Source organism: Limulus polyphemus, unplaced genomic scaffold (assembly GCF_000517525.1).
Source record: "Limulus polyphemus unplaced genomic scaffold, Limulus_polyphemus-2.1.2 Scaffold2244, whole genome shotgun sequence".
Taxonomy (NCBI): domain Eukaryota; kingdom Metazoa; phylum Arthropoda; class Merostomata; order Xiphosura; family Limulidae; genus Limulus; species Limulus polyphemus.
This window is the reverse complement of record NW_013667854.1, coordinates 136,983-155,457: the sequence shown is the minus strand read 5'-3', so window position 1 is coordinate 155,457 and position 18,475 is coordinate 136,983. Positions and strand designations below refer to the sequence as shown.

General features: G+C 33.9%; 1 protein-coding gene across 2 annotated transcripts in view; it reads left to right on the top strand.

Annotated features, from left to right (window-relative positions):
• The window catches only part of LOC111087513 (XK-related protein 6-like), a 27,952-nt gene extending 15,958 nt beyond the window's left edge, over positions 1-11,994 (top strand). Inside the window, exons 5-9 of one of the 2 annotated variants that reach the window (XM_022394383.1) lie at positions 24-258; positions 5,862-5,936; positions 8,077-8,130; positions 10,008-10,087; positions 11,386-11,994. In XM_022394383.1, coding sequence (XP_022250091.1) covers positions 24-258; positions 5,862-5,936; positions 8,077-8,130; positions 10,008-10,087; positions 11,386-11,434 — 493 coding nt within the window. In that variant the 3' untranslated portion in view covers positions 11,435-11,994. The other variant, XM_022394384.1, reaches the window with a different exon arrangement.
• The last annotated feature ends 6,481 nt before the right edge of the window (positions 11,995-18,475 follow it).

Below are 18,475 nucleotides of genomic sequence, written 5' to 3'. Positions count from 1 at the left end.
AGTATTATTCTGATTTCTGAAAGCAATACAGAAGATTTCCTATTGTCAGCTGTAAGGGGAATTATTTCCACGTTTTGTTATTTCAACTACAAGTCTGCACCCATTCAGAGAGATTACATCCTGTATTACACAGTTACAGCAATAGAAAACACTATCTTCAGTATGTTGTGGTACTCTCATTCAGATGCAGCTCTTTTATTTCGTGTACCTTTGATGTGTTTTCTTTTTTTGAGCTTTTCTATTGGAATCATAATCATGGTAAGTCTATATTTCTGATATTTGAAGTTTAATATTTTCATAGTTATGTTTAAAAACACAATTTTATGAAAAACATGGAATAATTTCATTTTTAAAGCTAAATCCAATTTAGCGAACCAATGGTTTATTCATCTCATCCAATCAGTGTTTTAAGGATATTTTGTTATATACTATAAGGTTACATTAAAAGCTACAAAACTTTTCAGATGATTTCTTGAAATTATATTTTCAGTCGCAATAATTTTGTTTTTAAGATATTTTTAAAATATACGACTACCGTTGATAAATAGAGGAAAACACACACACACACAGACAAACAAAATAGAACCGATTATTTATGTTACCAAATGAATTACTATACGAAATTTGTTTAGATTCGTTTATTAAGTTTTGCCTTTTGAGAGATTTGGGGATGAATTTTGTTCTCTTCATAAAAGGAAATGACTCCTGGTAGGTCAGCGTTAAGTTTCTGGACTTACAACGAACAAATACGTGGTTTGATTCCCTGTGGTGGAGTTTCCCGGTGGAACAGCGGTAAGTCTTCGGATTTACAACGCTAAAATCAGGGGTTCGGTTCCCCTCGGTGGACTCAGCTTTGTGGCTTTGCTATAAGAAAAAACACACACACCCTGTTGTGGACAGATAGCAGATAGCCTATTATGTAACTTTGTACTAAGAAAGTAACAACATAAGAATGTTTTATTGTCCTAGCCTTTCAACAAAGTATAGAAGAAAATAAACAATGTCAAACACTCATCATTGACTAATTTTAAAACAATGCTTCGCGTAACAGCTTTTCAGCGGATTTGTAGTGAAAATGAAACAGCTTTTAAAAGAGATTGGGTATAATAACCAGTTAAAATAAATAAAGACAAAGAACGTGTGACTCAATAACATATTCTTAAGGTGAAATACAGCAAAGAAAGGTATGAGAATCAACAGAAAATATTAATTGGTTGTGTAGTGTTAGATGAGATAAATCATGAAAAAAAGACGTTTAATTAAAGTAACGACATATTAAACTAAGTAAATATTTAAGAATAACATAAGTGAATTCAAGAAACTGATTAGATATTCAAAGAATAATAAATAACAAACAATGGAAAATTGAACTCTTGCAGCGAATAATATTGTCCAGCAAAATGAGATTTAAATAATAATTACATCATACATTGTCGCATAGAGTTTATAAAAGTCCGTAACTAATGCAGACAGCCAGTTGTCCCAGGCGAATCCTCTACTAACATTGAAATACAATTGTGATACATAACGTTCAACTAGACATCACCAGAGACGAGATTTTCTTCTAGTTGAAAGATCAAGGTTTTGAAGCAGCTGCTGCTGTAAGGTAAGGATTAATTCACACAAAACAGGTCAGATCACCCCTTTGTTAAGAATTACTCTTCAAAATACAGAGCAGTCAACAAGCCTAATCAAAAACAAATTAAATCTATGGTACGCACATCATACAGTTGAAGTTGCTAAAACCTCACAAACGCCAATACTTCAGTGTTTGAATTGGTAAAAATTCGGGCACTTTAAAAGCCATAAGAACCAGGTGTAAGGTGTGGTGATTTCCACCCTGTTTCGGAATGCCGAAGGTAAAGGAACGATACAAACTGCATGCAGTGTTATACCGAGGTTGTGAAAAATATTCTCAAGTACTAAAATAGCAAAATCATCTTAAATTCTAAATCCTAAGCATCACTGATGACAAACCACAGAAATAACAACTTCTGCTCCAAGACCACCAAAACCAGAAACCTAACGATTCGCCACGATCCAGTTAGCATATCCACAGATACGGCCAGACTACACTAGTTTAACCTAAAGAACAAGGCAAGGTTAGATTTTTATTAACTACAAATACATCTGTGTGTCTGTCTGTTTGTCCCTTATGTAACTACTCCTAAGTCGCTGGGCCAATCTCAACCAAACTTTGTGGGATGATAGTTTGCAACAAGGAGCATGTTAATGGGGGTTCACAACCCCTCAACCACAGTCGTTGCTGTTATTGAGCGTTTATTATATTTGACGTAAGTTAAGGTTAACTACATTCATAGATGACGCCAGGTTCTTACATCAAACAAAAAACAATTTATTATTTTTTTCCGTTTCCCGGTGGAACAGCGGTAAGACTTTGGAGTTTCAACGCTAAAATCAGGTGCTCGATTCGTCTCGGTGGACATAGCAGATATCTCTATGTGACTTTGCTATGAGGAAAAAACATACATATACATTAAATTTTCTATAACACAACATACACACAGTGTGGGGGAGGGCACAAAAACGTCTTACATATCTCAGAGAGTGTGCTAGAACTCTCTATGGAGGATTCAATGGAAAAAAAAATGGCCACCACTATTGCAATGATACAAAAACTCAGATTAAGTGGATACGACAACAGCCACTATAACGCTGATATAAAGAGCCGTTTCTTGAGTTATTCCCATTTCCTACTTTGATCCGTGACCTTACAACTTCGTCCCATAAGACACTTCTGCAACCAGTAATCGTCAATTAATTAACAACGTGAAACAGTGTAGAAGGACACTAAGAGCTGGGTATTGAAAGCGGGTAACAGAAAGCACCCCTACCGCCACTACTTTTGCCATTACCTCTTCGTACAAAGTCACCCTGACCATCACACAATGTATACCATGTTTTAAGTATATACATAGTGAGTTCTTAAAGCTTATACCAAAATTTTGGTGAGGTAATAATGAATAGTGTAATAATATGTTATGTTATGAAGCAAACTGTGTGAAAGTTAGGATTTTTATGTTATTTATCATAGCACCCACTCCTACATTTTTTAAGTTCATAACCCGGACAAAGGATGTGGGCCTCATCTTGTGCCAAATGAAAAGCAAATCACATTACACGCACAACATTCAGCTGTGATTCATATTGCTCATAGGCTACCAATCTACACGCTTAGTGCATACCTACAGAAAACTAGTAATCTACAAACCATTCAAGAACGTATCAAAAACTTAGCTAAAACGTTCTACGACAAATCAACTAACAGAAATTCCTTGCCAGCTGAATTCCGACTACCCATTCTTCTTGGAAGAAATACATATCTCTATACAATCTCATTCAGACTCTATCTAACCCATGAAATTTATAAAACCACCTTGAAGCATATAACCTGTTCATCTAATATTACTATTATCATTATTACAATTATTACTACTATTAATGTTTTTTCCCTCTAAGGTTATTAGTCTTTATATTTACTTAGCTTATTTTCGATGTATTTATAACCTACCTTGTTCTTGAAAAATGCATGCCCATACATATATAAGTTGTGAAAACATTTGCTGTATTACAATGGTTGATTATACAAAAGCCTTACACACTCAGAGTAAATTGATATTGCAAATTTAGTAATGTCGTGACTGTTTTAAATATTGGACATGTATTATATAATCTTACAGGTACCTTTATCTCGGTTATTTCAAGGTCATTATTATCTATCTGCACCTTGTTCTTTTTCAATTTGTTTAGTTTGACCTTGTTATAGATAAATGCCAACACCTGTTGATTTATACAATACCTACTGTACCTCAAATGGTCACTAGTTAGTATTCCTGCTTACAAAATGTAAATTGTTTTTATGTTTTCGCTATTTATTTACCTTACCTTGTTTATCTCAAGGTCATTCTTATTTATTCGTACGTTTACCTATTCCAGTTTATTTAGATTTTACTTGCTATCGACAAATGCTAACATGTACTAAATGAAGCATTACTTATTATTATACCTCAAAAGATCTTTATTTAATGCTCTTGTCTACAGAACGTAATCTGTTTATATGTATTTACTTTTTGGAAAATATATTATGTATTGTACATTTATCAGATAAGAAAAAAGGTGTACAGGTACGGTCCTGCCCCTCTGGAGGCGGCAGATTTGGCCTCTGACTACCATGGCGTGCTGCAGCTCTGGACTTCGACAGAGTAATGATAGACTACGGTACGGTGAAAATTATATCCAACTTCGTCATCTAGTCCTCAGCCCGGATGGATTTGTTTAAAATCTACCACAATAAACTCTACAACACACGTGTAATTAATAACACGAGCTCATATCTCGAGCACCAAACAACTACAGTCCATCAAGTTCTTTATTATATTCATTTTTGGCTTAACACCTATCATGAAGATGATGATTATGATGACAACCAGCCAGATGGAGTTGAAATGTCATGAAATAAGGTTAAAATGATATACAGTTTGTGGACTTTCCTGTGTGAATTTTGAAACACTTCAGCTCTCCGATGTGCTAATTGGTATATGAATTTGGCCATCCAAAATTCATTACTTTAGTTCAAGCAGGTTTTGAAATATGTTGTGAAAAGAAATTACAAAGTATTGTTAAACCCATTACCAAGACTTTTAATAAGAATTCGGGACTGCAGACCACAATTTGCAGCAAGCTTCATACTGTTGACCAGGCTGCAGCTCGTAATTATAATCACAGTTCTGAATTCAAGGCATCAATTTCACAGAGCTTATAAATCAAAACTGGAGTGAAAGACAAACGAGAAAACCTTTATGTAGAGAGCTAAATCTGCTAGTAATTGTTTGGACGAGATTGTGTTTGACTGAAACCTGGAGAACACTTTGGATATGATGATATTGTCTCAAATTTGGTGAGGATAATGTCATGGTGTGTTTCTTTTTCAACCTGGTTCAATGGTAATGGACGAATCTTGAGTGTGTTATGACATCGTCACCTATTTGGTGACCTTCCACGAAAAGACTGTATTTCTTTAAGTATGATAATGTATTTTACTATATCGCATCTTGTGTCCAGCAGTTAGAGACTAAACGTCTAGAAATGTCCAGAGCCTTTATCTGAATCTAACTTACCTGCTCTGGGCATTTTGGAATGTCATCTGACAGATAAACAAAAGAAACCCTGAAATTTTGATACAATTGGAACTGGTTCGTAAGGAAAAAGACAATTTATTCTATTAAATGTTTAACAATGGATAAGTGTCAGTAACAGAGTCTCCGAGTCAGTTCTTTATTCTAACTGTAAATTTCCTTGAGCTAGTGACTTGTGTACTACACTCACGACTGTTAACCTGGATTTTAAATAAATCTATTGTAAACTGGATTTAATTCGAACTCTAACGACTAGTCTACACGACGTTCACATTTACACATGTTTTAAGTATATACATAGTGAGTTATTAAAGTTTATACAAAACTTTTGGTGAGGTAATAAGGAATACTGTAATAATATGCTATGTTATAAATAAATTGTGTGAAATTTAGGATTTTTGCTCTTCTTATTTTATCATACCCTCCATTCCCCCACATATTTTTAAGTTCATGTACCTCAGTTTGGATTAACTAAAATACATCTGTTCTTCTTTCTGAAAACAGCATTTAGTTCGATCATACTATTGCACCAAAAGATTAGATTAATAGGTGGAAATATTTTTGTGTGGTGTTTTTTATAGTCAAAATACCCATACACTTTTACACGTTAAAAGTAGATTTTTTTATAAGTTATGATAATTTTCCATTTATTTTGCACTCTTGAAATGATATTTGATATATATATGTCATATATATAATATTTAGATTTTCCTACTGAGAAACCAAAAGGTCATGCGAAAACAGATTGAAAGAATGATTACTACGGTGCACATCAGGCAAGTAGGTATCTTAATGTATCCTTTATGGACTGGTTACTAATGAGTAATAAACGAAATTATGAATAGGTCTGAAAAAAGTAACATAATTAGCACTGGTTCTCTATTCAATTTATAATAGAAATCGAAAACGACCTTTTCTTGTCACTCTAATACTCAAAATGCTCAAGATATTATCACCACAACTTCATGAGAACCAATGCGCAACGACTAGTATTTCAATTACACCTCATGCCATCCACCATCAATCAATCATATTATCTTATAGTTATGATCACAAGTTCCTCAATGACTAGCTCAAACATTTATATCACGTATTCCAAAAATTGGTTACCCTTCCCACGTAATACAAAAACAAATCACACCTACCGGAGCAGACAATAAAACTTTTCTATACAAAATCGCAAAACCGAAAAGCTACTCACAACCATTCCATCATAGTACCAGGATTTTCATGAAGCATTCACCGAAAGTGGGGCAAACACAGAGTTCGGATCATCATCAAAAATGACAGAAAACGTAAATATGTTTTAACAAAAAGTAAAAAATCCTATGCCTATCGTCCCCCGGGAAGTCAGTGGTAAGTTTACAGACTTACAGCACTAAAAGTCGAGGCTCATCTTCTCTTGCTGGACAGAGTGCAGATAGCCCATCGCTTTGCACTAAGAAAACAACAGCCTATGTCTATTGTGAACAGAAGCATGCCATATTTGGAGTTAAGTGTAAATGCAGTAAATAATACATCTGGGAGACAAAAAGACCATTAAAGCTTAGACTCCAGAAACACCGGCTACTACCAACTCCCTTGGACATCACGAAATACAGCAGAATACTGTTTCCTACCACAGACTTAGAGACTTAGACTTAGACTTAGACAGACTTAGACTTAAAGAAGGTGCCACTTTTCTTGTTGAAAATCTAACTAGCAGGAGGGGAATAAAAGAAACTTTTAAAAAAAACATAAAAAGCAGGCCCAAGAGATAGAAATAAAAAACATAGAATGGGTGACAATCAGCTAAATATGAAACTCCTTAATCCTACCTTCAAACGGTTGTACTAAAATCTAATCTCAAAAAGGAAAGATCACTAGATTATGACCTGATAGACATTATACACTACAGGTCATTACGTTACTTTTTTACAGACCTAATATCGTTTCCTTTATTACCTTTTATAAGTGCATTGTGTAACAGGTCCTATTCTCGCATGATTGATTATATATTTTTAAAAGTTTTTCAGTTAGCCTAAAAAGTCAACCTGACGAAATGTTATTCCAAGACTTGAAAGCTTATGCGTTAAATAAAGCTTATACATTTCAACATGTACTTCAGTCTGTAAGTTTTTTCCCCGTTAAATGACATTATTTTTCAAGAAAATAAAAGTGACCAGTAGTTTTTGTGGCGTTCTTCAGCACATGAGAATATCTCTTAGAACAGACAAAACCTTACAAAAACCCGGATATCAGGATATGAGAGTGACAGTGCAATAGAATAGATAAAAGCAACAAATCCTAATTTTTTCTGTTGTAGTTCAAGACATAAGAGGATCTAAAATCTATATAAAATCTTACACAAATCCGGATATTAGGATATAAGAGTGACCATGCAGTGGAACAGAAAAACTAACAGCAAACAACTAACAAATTTTGTTTGTTTGTTTCTGTTAGCGCGTCCAATAATGGGGGAACCATTTACGAAACCTGGGATTTAAGTGTTATTGCTCTTCAATTGTCATTTTATCACATGGGACATGAGAGTGTCCAGTGAAATTAACAAAAACCCAACAAAACTCAAAATTTCCTTTGTCTTGTTGTGTCAATTACAGCAACAATAAAAATAAAAAACATCCAACGTTTAAATTGCTAGTTCACATTTTCTATTATAGATGAAACTTTCTTGTTGAATTTATAAAATGACATTTTATACATGTTTGATTAGATTATAATTATAAAAGAGTATTCGATACTGTATACTTTTTCTCATAAGCGCCATCATTCTAAAATTATTTAATACATTGAAATATACTGCATTTTAATGTATTTATTGCAGTATTTTTGATATAATTTCGAATCTCTTGTTTTAAGGACCACGTTTTCTCTGTTTTCAAACTTTGACTTCAGCTAAATTAATTGATTATCTTTACAGTTGCTTCAGGAATATTGTCCGGAAAGGACGTCCAACATAAAATCTATATCAGAGGTATGAATATACTTTATATTTTCCTGCAGTATCTAAAACATTAACAAAAAATCTCTGAATCAACCAGACCAAGTAATTCTACCCCTGAAAGGCAAACTTCCAGTCTTTCCTCAATTCCCTTGCAAGTTTAGCGGAATATATACTGTTGTATGAATGAATAATCCAACGACTTTCCTCAACATAAAATCTGAAAAGAGCTCGAGAACATAAAAATAGTTTCTTTTTGGTAGATTAAATTAATTTTTACTAAACTTTGCCTGAGGTCATGTCCTTATTATATTATCGTTTCTACAGATATTCTCGTGAAACCAGAAACCATCAGGAACTGTAAATATAACAAGCAGATTTTCTGTTAAGATTACATATATATCTCGGAGGACAGATTTCAGAAGCATCAGATTCAAAGATTACTTGCAAGTGTATGACAGCAAAATAAATGCTCGACGTGTTTCAAGAATAGCAGATGTGGAAGTGATCATGACGGAATATCAGTTGTAGAGAAAGAAAACTGTAAAACAGTTCAGGAGAAGTACGCCTATCTGCAGACCGGATATATTTACAAAACTGTCTGAGAACGTGAGTAGTCGTGGACAGAGAGGTCAGAATGGTTAACTTTGGGAAGATATAAAACCACCACGAACACTGAATCCATAGAAAAAGCCACAGCAAATGACACCTCAGATCAAGCCCTACAGATCTCTATATTTTAATTCTTACGGATTCCCGGCCCTCGTTTGGATTCTATTTTTTGCTATAAATTACACAACTGATCAGGTTAACTCAGAGATTCGTTGTTAATATGTATAACCTATAAGGTTTTAAATACAAAAATAGATATACGTATATTATGCTTTATTACTGTTCACGTGCTTAAGTTTTGTACCAAATATCTCTTTTTACATTAGTGTTGGAAAAACATTTTTCATTTGCTTTAACAGGAGATAACTGATTTTATGTCAATCTCAAGGGAAAAGACATCTGATTAAGTGAGAAATCATCAGTCGCAATAAGTCGCAATAAGTCTAACAATAAGTCTAACAATGCTTATAATGTAATACATTTTGATAGATGTGAGAAAATAATGTCTTTTCCTTTTTTATTAAAGAGGTACACATTAACCATTTTCCCGACAAGCTTTGTTTGTTTGTTTAGTTTTGCGCAAAACGATAGACTAGAGGGAAGGCAACCAGTCAATTGCATTCACCGTCATTTCTTGCCTGAACGAATAGTGTGGTTTAATTGTCACTTTTAAATTGCATCCACAGCCACAAATTGCCTAGTGCATTTATGTGGGAAAAGAATGCGAAACATGAATGATCAGATTCACAGTCCAGGCACGATAACCATTAGGCCATAACTAGCTCTTGATGTCCATCATTCCAAGGTTAAGATCAACAAGTATAGATTGTATTATTGTTTCTTCCTTCTCGTTTTAATACTGGTATAGGGGAAGAAAATGATAAAAACTGCTATATAAAATCTGTTGGTTGTTCTAAAGTATACGTAACTATTTTATCAGTTGCTTTTACTTGGACCCCAGTTCTAAGTATGGTTTTTTAGTAAGAAATTTTTGTGCAAAAACAAAACAAAAATTAAATAGAACAGTATTCATTGTTGTTGATTAGTATTGTTTGAGATACCGATCTTGAGATTATGCTTCATTATACACCGGAATATTCAATACTGTCACAACTCTTGAGCTACAAATATACGTTTTAAAACAAATGTGCACCTATTAGTATCTAAAATACTTACCTTATAGAAATGAAGTTGATTGGTAATATAGTAGGAATACTATAATAATCTTTTATGGCACGGACATATTTTGGTTATTCTTAGGAATAATAATTATCATTACTTATATTTTGCATTTCCAGCTGAAATCGGTATTGGCAGACTACCGTGAATCTTTGGCTAGTGTTACAACACTAGAGTTTTTATGTGATGTTAATATGTGGTAAGTTGATTATGTATGTGTGTTTATTTATGCGTCAAGCCCTGTTTGTGTAACAAACTCTTTATATGATGAAATATAGAATAACGTACATAATCTTTAAGACAACTTTGAAAAAAAATCATAGGTCGATCTGACCACTCGTCTAAAACTTTAGCACTCAAAAAGTATTCCCATAATATTACTTGTATCTTTTAAAATAAATATGACAATTAAATACATTTTAACAAATTCTCTAGTAGACATCATTTGGTAGGCCTATTTCACTTTTGTTAAACTATAACATAAACTGAAAAATTTTCTTCTTTACAATTTTTATATTAATTTATACAATATTTTTTATAATTGTTATGTATTGTAACATGAACTCAAATGCCTTTTTAACAACCGTTAAATATTGTAAAGCAAATTTAAACACATTTTCCTAAGAACTTTAATATAACGTAATATGATTTTAATTGTTTGTAGTTATGCACAAAGCTACACAATGGGTTATCTGTGTTCTGCCCACCACGGGTATTGAAACCCAGTTTCTAGTGATGTAAGTCCTCATGCGTAACATGAACTAAAACACATATTTATGGGCTCCATTTTTTAACATCTTACAAACTATCAATAGTGCATCGAAGATACTTATAAGCTTTTTTTTTTCATACAAATTTCAAATATATTTTATTTTGATTATTTGAATAATACTATGGGGATGTTATTTATTTAGCCAATGGTTAATCTGATCTTCGTAAACCTTTATGTAAAATTGCTTAATAATTTATCTTCATATAGAAGTGCCACTAAAATCAGCTTTTATATTCAAAGTCATTTCAAATGAAGCAACTTTACTGTTTAGATGTAAGAATGTTATTTAAAGCACTTTTACGGTTTTCAAATTCTAAGAGGTTAACCAGAAAATTATTTATAAAATTAAACGGTCCAATGAATCACATTTGTAATATCTAATATCATTCATTACGGGATAAGTAACATCATAATTTTGTACCTCTATGCCTAAATGTCCAACTTCCCGAGATTTCTAATTTCGCAATATTGTAACTTTAGTAGTCAGTCTCTGATGACACATGAATTTCCATTATATACTTTTGGGAACAGATTAAAGAAAGCCCATATTGTTTTATTGTTAACATGTATGGGTTATGGCGTTTTACAATCCAAACACCAATAAAATTACATGACAATATATTAGTCGCAAAAGTGTTGTTTATCTGTAAGTTCAGACACTACTTGAATCAGATATAAAATGTGTCTATAAAATATTGTAAATATTCCATGAAATATTTTTTCAGTCTCAGTCTACATGCTATACCAAAGGTATTGGAGGAGCTGAAGAACTGAAGGTTGCTTCAACAAAGTACTTAATTGTCCCTGTTTAATCATTTGTGTACAGTGTCTAAATATATTCACTTATGAATTCGTTTTGTCTGCTTAGAAACACGTCTGGAGCAACATTTCTCAGGTTGTATACTTATCTAATATGTAACATGAAGCTAATACTATACTGTATTAAGTTACACGCTTAATGTTGTTTTATACTTCGTTTGCTTCTGGCTGTTCACACAAAGCTACTCACTGACTATCTGTGCCAGCCAATCCTAATCTGGAACTGATAAGCTATTGAACAGAACACATCGACAACTCTAGAGCTACGTTTGCTTGAATGAACAGCAGGATTTGATCGTCATTTTCATAAGGTGCCTATGAATCGCGGTCTTTCTTTTTTTGCTAACGGGACACGAACGTTGTACATGCAGAATAACAGTCCGGTACGCTAACCGTTGAGGCACGCTCAGCCCGATTCTCTAACAAACAGCTACGAAGTTATATTAGCATTAAAGTATGATCCTAAAACACATTACATCTTAAATCTGTTTTTATTGAGAATTAATATTTTTACTATTATTCTTAATTTTTATTAAGTTTAAAGGAAAATAGATAGCCACAAAAAAAAGAAAAATATTCTCATTATTTCAGGAAGTTTTCAATAACATCGGTTATCTATTTATTTATGTTGATTCATATTTTAGTTCACTCAAAAAAACAACAAAAAAATGAAAAAATATATAAGTAACACTAATATTTGTCCAAGCAAAGGTAACATGAATAAAAAATCATAAAAATTTACTAAATACTTTGGAAATTAGAAAACAGACAAACATCACAGAAAAATACATATATATGTTACAGACCTGCTCTCATAATGCCTCCCAGTGGCACAGCGGCAAGTGTGAAAGCTAAAAACCATGTTTCGATACTCGTGGTGGGCATAGCACAGATACCCATTGTGTAGCTTTGTGCTTAACTAGACTCTTATAAATTATTCAACATTTGTATATTTGTATTAGATAACATTTATACTTCGTAAATACATTTTAATAATTAGATAGATCATGATTTGCCGTGTCAGGTCCATTAACTGAAAGACATCATAAGAAAAACAACATGTAAGATGAAAAAGTTGACAAATAAACCATAAAATAAAATAAAAATTACATCAACTAAGATCTTTCGTCGTATTTATTCTGCTATGCACATTTGACGATACTATATATATATATATCATTGCACACAACATTTTACCTCAGAAAATCACTCAGTAGCTTGGAATATAAGGTCTGCAATACTCTTTCAGCTACGTGTTTCAGATTCTAGCATGTTATGCAAATTGTTGACATGCTCAAGCTGTCTTAACTTGAGTGGTATTCATACAGATCATACATTTTGTCAGACTATAACACCCAATAGCACAGAAAGCAAGGAGCACTTTTTCCTTTTACCTGAGTTTTCGAACCTCTAACTGTCATCTTTAGTCATGAAAACTATCAATGTATTAGGCAGTATATTTACTGACACCAAGTGTTCTAACTATAATAATCAAGTGACAATTGTGCAAAATAACATATATATTGCACTGTGAACATCACGTCACAGCTAAAACCTAGTAAAGAGTCTAGCAATGTGCTCTATAGAGTTCTTACATCTCTGTTAGTTTAAGTGAGTAATTGTGAAATGGTGGACAGTTTGTCTTGGCTTGTAAAATATCAGTCATTAGCATCAAGAAGTAAAAGGTCACAAAATCTTTTCGAACATGTTTGCAAACACATAATCATAATTTTTAATTGTGTAAATTTTAAATCTATTAGGTATTATGTCTACTGACAACAGCCATCATAAACGGAAACCCAAGTGAAAATCATGCAATTTATATACTTTTGCACAGTGCACATCATTTGATGGTTTAGAAGGTAATGATCGCTACACTCTTTCAATCAACAATATTTCAACTAATTTACTGTTATAGCTGATGATAATTAAGATGCTATTACTTGAATCATGACAGATATCTCTCAATGAAATTCTGCTCAATAGCTTAGAAAGGAAGGAGTGTTAATTCCTTTCAGTCATACGTTTTTTCACGACATTACTGTTCTAACACAATAATTAATCAACTATCACCTGAGATCCTAAGGACATATCCTATTGTGAAGCTCTGTTTGATAGCTCAGAAAGCAAGGGTTGCCCATCCTTTATGGTTCCATCATTTTTATGATCAACAAATCTTCCTAACTTATAATGATTCATCAGGTTTATCAATCAAGAGACCATCACTCGGTGCTGCCACTTGTCACTAATTCCAATTCTTTTCCATCTGGCTCATAATGAACAGCTAGATAAGTGTGATCAGCTCTTTCCTCTTTATCCTGATATTCTTTGGCTATGCTCTTGAAGGTTAGAGGCGTGATTTGCTTTGCTTCAAACAAGGAAGCGAGTGGTTGTGGTCAGAATCTCTCCCTTATGAAACCTTGGTAAACACTTGGCTGAGATACCATCAATATTGTTGGTACAGGATAATAGGCATCTTCAGGGACCCTGAACCCTGACTGAACAGTTTGTCTCTGACATAGGGTGACAGAATAATGAGTTTCTCTCGGCATTTCGTCCACTGGTCCTGTTTGACCCCAGGATGTTTCATGATTTTTAGTTGCCCTAGCAGGATATTTTCTGGCTTGGAGTGTTCCTGATTGGCCCATAGATTACCATCCTAACCATATCATCTCATGTGTTAAAGAGAAAGCTCTTGTTAGTGGATAGCGTTCGTCAGCTGTCCCTTCGATATTTCTATACTCTCTCATGGCTTTGACCAGAACTAGCGTGGCGTGGGATTGTTTTGATCGATAAAGGCCTGGGAGTCCTAAAGTGTCCACCCTTATCAGTTTGGACTTGCGAGGTGCTATACACCATACCACTATAATGACTCTCAGTTGTTTGTACCTCCCCCCCATACTAAAGTTGAATTTCAGAAGTAGCAGCACTGATGACAGACATTGGCATATCTCTTTCCTGAATCGTAGTTTGTGAAGAGAAGGAAGTCCTGGAAATTTGCAGCATCAGCAAAAGTCCAACACCTAGGAGAGAACTTCTCTTAGATCCAACATTCTTCTCAGACAAGGTACATATGTGTTTTATGTTGATTATTGGTCTTCCACCCGTGGAAGATGTCATTTACTTATAACGAGGCTTTTAAAACTTAACAAGAGTTTAAGTAATAGAAGAACACATGTCTGAAAACAGAAGGTCGCAATAATACAATCTAGTATATTAAATATATTCATATATGTATTCATTTAAAATAAACAAAGTTAATATGTGTACTTAACTGGTCTTTGTTGTAGTGTGAGTAATATCTCGGTTATTTCGAGTTACAAACTCTATTCCTCAAGATCCTCTTTCAGATTTAACATACCGAGATCTTGTTCCAGACTGAATAAGCTGAGATTTTGTCCGAGATTACTAGTTCACATGTTAGCTACTTCAGTCGTTAACATCATACTTAATCAGAACAACAACTGCTAAGCAAGTGATTAGTCGCTCACCAGTGAAATATAAGAGGGGTCGTTACTTCTAGAGGTCACCTAACCACCAGTAGAAAAGATACTTGTCTAGTTTTAAATAATATAAATAACCTTTCAACTATTATTCTCACAAGTAGACGAAAAATGCTACTCTAGGTGAATGACATTGTACAATGAGCAGTAAAGTGAAAGGAATTTAATAACATTCTTGACCAACGTGGTGTGAAAATGCACAAAATAACAGGTTTTAAAGATATAACATCAAGCAGAGAACTAGAAAACATAATATGTGTATATACGAAAGTTATATGACTTCATTCGTTAGCTATAACGTGACTTTACTTGCTCAAGAAGAAATGTATAAAAATAAAAGTTTAAAATTGAGCAATTATTATGCAAATTGTACCATGTAGAGTAATTAAATAATTATATTTGTTAATTACAAAACAATTTTACTAGTCTAAGGGGAACAACAAGAGAGATGTGGGCATAACGGGAGTTCAATATCATTAGAGTTTTAGTGGAAGATTTATACGTTAATTCAAATTTAGAGAAACTCTAAATACCTCATTACACGTGTGAAAATGTATATTCTTTATTTAACTAACGAAAAAAAGTGAAAATTATACACCCACGTCGAACAAGTATCTGTCTTTCTGTCCCTGTACACCTGTTTTGATTATATCGTTTCATAAATATAAAGGGTCCTTTATCTGTATACCACTGAAGAAGAAAAACGGCGGCCATTCCCCCTAATCCCTTTAAGAAGTTCATAATGACTTAGATCATAATTTCATAATGACTTAATCTATTCGGGACTTACCAAAAGCCAGCCACTTTCTCAACCCCTCTGATGTCTACACCTAACTTCATAAAAACCATGAATATTTTATATTTTGTTCATAAACCTCGAAGTGTAGTATTAAAGCGCTCAAGCTTATCACTGAGCCAATGAGTGGCAAACATATATAGTAACACTTCCTAAACAATGGTATAAATTTCTTGAAATCCTAAAATCTGCCAAGAGAAAGAAATATAAAAGACAGTAGTTTAATAGAAGTAAAAATGGAAGACCGAAAGATTGGCGAGAAACCGAATAAACCGAGCGAGAGAGAGAGACGAAGGAAGAAAAGAATGCTACCAGTCAGAAACAAAACCTGCTTTTGAACTATGTGTTGTTTATGATAGTAATAGAAACCCAATTTTTGATGTTATAAGTCCTCAGACTTACCGCCGAGCCAGCGGAGGGCTTTGAAAATGGCATTGATTGTATTTATCTTTTTCATTGTTGCTGAAACGAAAAAAAAAATCACATAGTTACTGAAAAATGCTCAAACAACAGAGATTTGTATCCAACGGCACATAAATCCTATAGATCACTATGAAGTTGCGATTTATTTACATTGCTAGAAAATAAAATGTTTTTGTGAGAAACCAAAAACTTTCAGGTCAGTGTGACGACACAGTAGAGCACGTAATGGATCGATTTCAGTTATTTCAGACCACAGAACTGGAGAATAAGCTTAGATAAAAGTCATCTAAGTGTACTTTTTTCATAAATATTTAAATAAAGAGTAAATAGAACTGGGAGCAATTCGAAAGCAGTATCTGTTATTCTCAGCTTGAACGGCAACTTATGCGACACAGGGGCGGCTAGATCAAAGACCTAATTCAAAACTGTAGTATCAGTCAGTCCCTGATATGAATAAGTACAACATTAATAAAGTTGAAGAGCAAGGGAAGTGCACAACTGTAACAAAATGGTGTCATAAGTAAGCAATCTACAACAATGGTAAGCGTTAAAAGTAATTTCGAACACGCAAACTCTTCAGTTTTTTTAAAATACAAAAGAATATTTACATATTGTAAGAGCATGTGCATAAACTGTCTTCGGAGAGTTTATAAAGATTTACTCGAGGTAGTCGAAGCATTGTTCTCCTTGTGGTTTTTCCTGGTAGGTTATAAAATAATAAATCTACCATTCATAGAAATATATTATTGAATCCGACATGCTCACTCGATACATCAAGTAACAAAAAGTGTTGCTTTAATTTTGAAACTTTAAAAAATATAATATTATTTTTTGGAAAATTACCTATGTAGGCATGAAACGATTAATTATTTTTGTTTGAAAGAATACTTGTATATAAATAAAGTGTGATGAATATTAGACTTGTATAGTTGATGACTCTGAGTTTCATTTTGTTTGTTTGTTTTTGAATTTCGCGCAAAGCTACACGAGGGCTATCTGCGCTAGCCGTCACTAATTTAACAGTGTAAGACTAGAGGGAAGGCAGCTAGTCATCACCACCCACCGCCAACTCTTGGGCTACTCTTTCACCAACGAATAGTGGGATTGACCGTCACATTATAACGCCACCATGGCTGAAAGGGCGAGCATGTTTGGTGTGACAGGGATTCGAACCCGCGACCCTCAGATTGCGAGTCGAGTGCATTAACCACATGGCCATGCCGGGCGAGTTTCATTTTAACAGACCAACTGTACATGATCCATATCTTGTGTTGGTTCTGGAGTGTTGTATATAGTACAGTTCCACCAACATGATCCGATGTTCCAAACTTAACACAACATTATTTCTCCCACTGCCAGCTACAGAACAACAGTTGTTTGCTTCATGCTGTGCTTATATAGTAGTTTAATTTACATGTATGATTCGGGAAGTTAAAACCAGTATGATGCATTAACGATGATACTTTATGCATCTACTGAAACTATTTCGTCTATGTGTCACGCTTCTCACCCCACAACATGTTAAAATATCAATACTGATTCTGAACTTATAACCACCTTGTATTAATATATTAAAGAAGATTATTGATAACTAATTGAGAAATTTAGTTTCTATTTTTAAGTAGACACAAAGGTTTGTTTGTTGTGAATTTCGCACAAAGCTACACGAGGGCTATCTGCGCCAGCCGTCCCTAATTTAGCAGTGTAAGACTAGAGGGAAGACAGCTAGTCATCACCACCCACCGCTAACTCTTGAGCTACTCTTTTACCAACGAATAGTGGGATTGAGCGTCACTTTATAATGCCCCCCACGGCTGAAAGGGCGAGCATGTTTGGTGGAACAGGGATTCGAACCCGCGACCCTCAGATTGCGAATCGAGCGCCCAAACCACTTGGCCATGCCGGGCCAGACACAAAGGACTGGTATTCTCTAGTAATTAGATAAAACCTGGATTTAAAAGCAGTCATACTATTGTCTTCAAAGTTCTGTAACAAATATATCAGACCGGTGTTCAAGTAATAATAACAACACACGAAAATAAGGTATTCAAGTTTACTAAGATAACTCAAAATTCAAACATCTTGTTACACTAAAAGATTAGTTATTTAAAACTTGAGAGAATATTTTAACAAAGTCGGATGTTGAAGGAAAAGTCATCAAGGGCATCAACACCGGAACTACGCTTTTATTGAACTCCTGTTTCCCCTTACTAAGTAACACGATTACTTAAGATCGTTTATATCAGTGATTCAGAACTCTATTTGTTCTGGCCC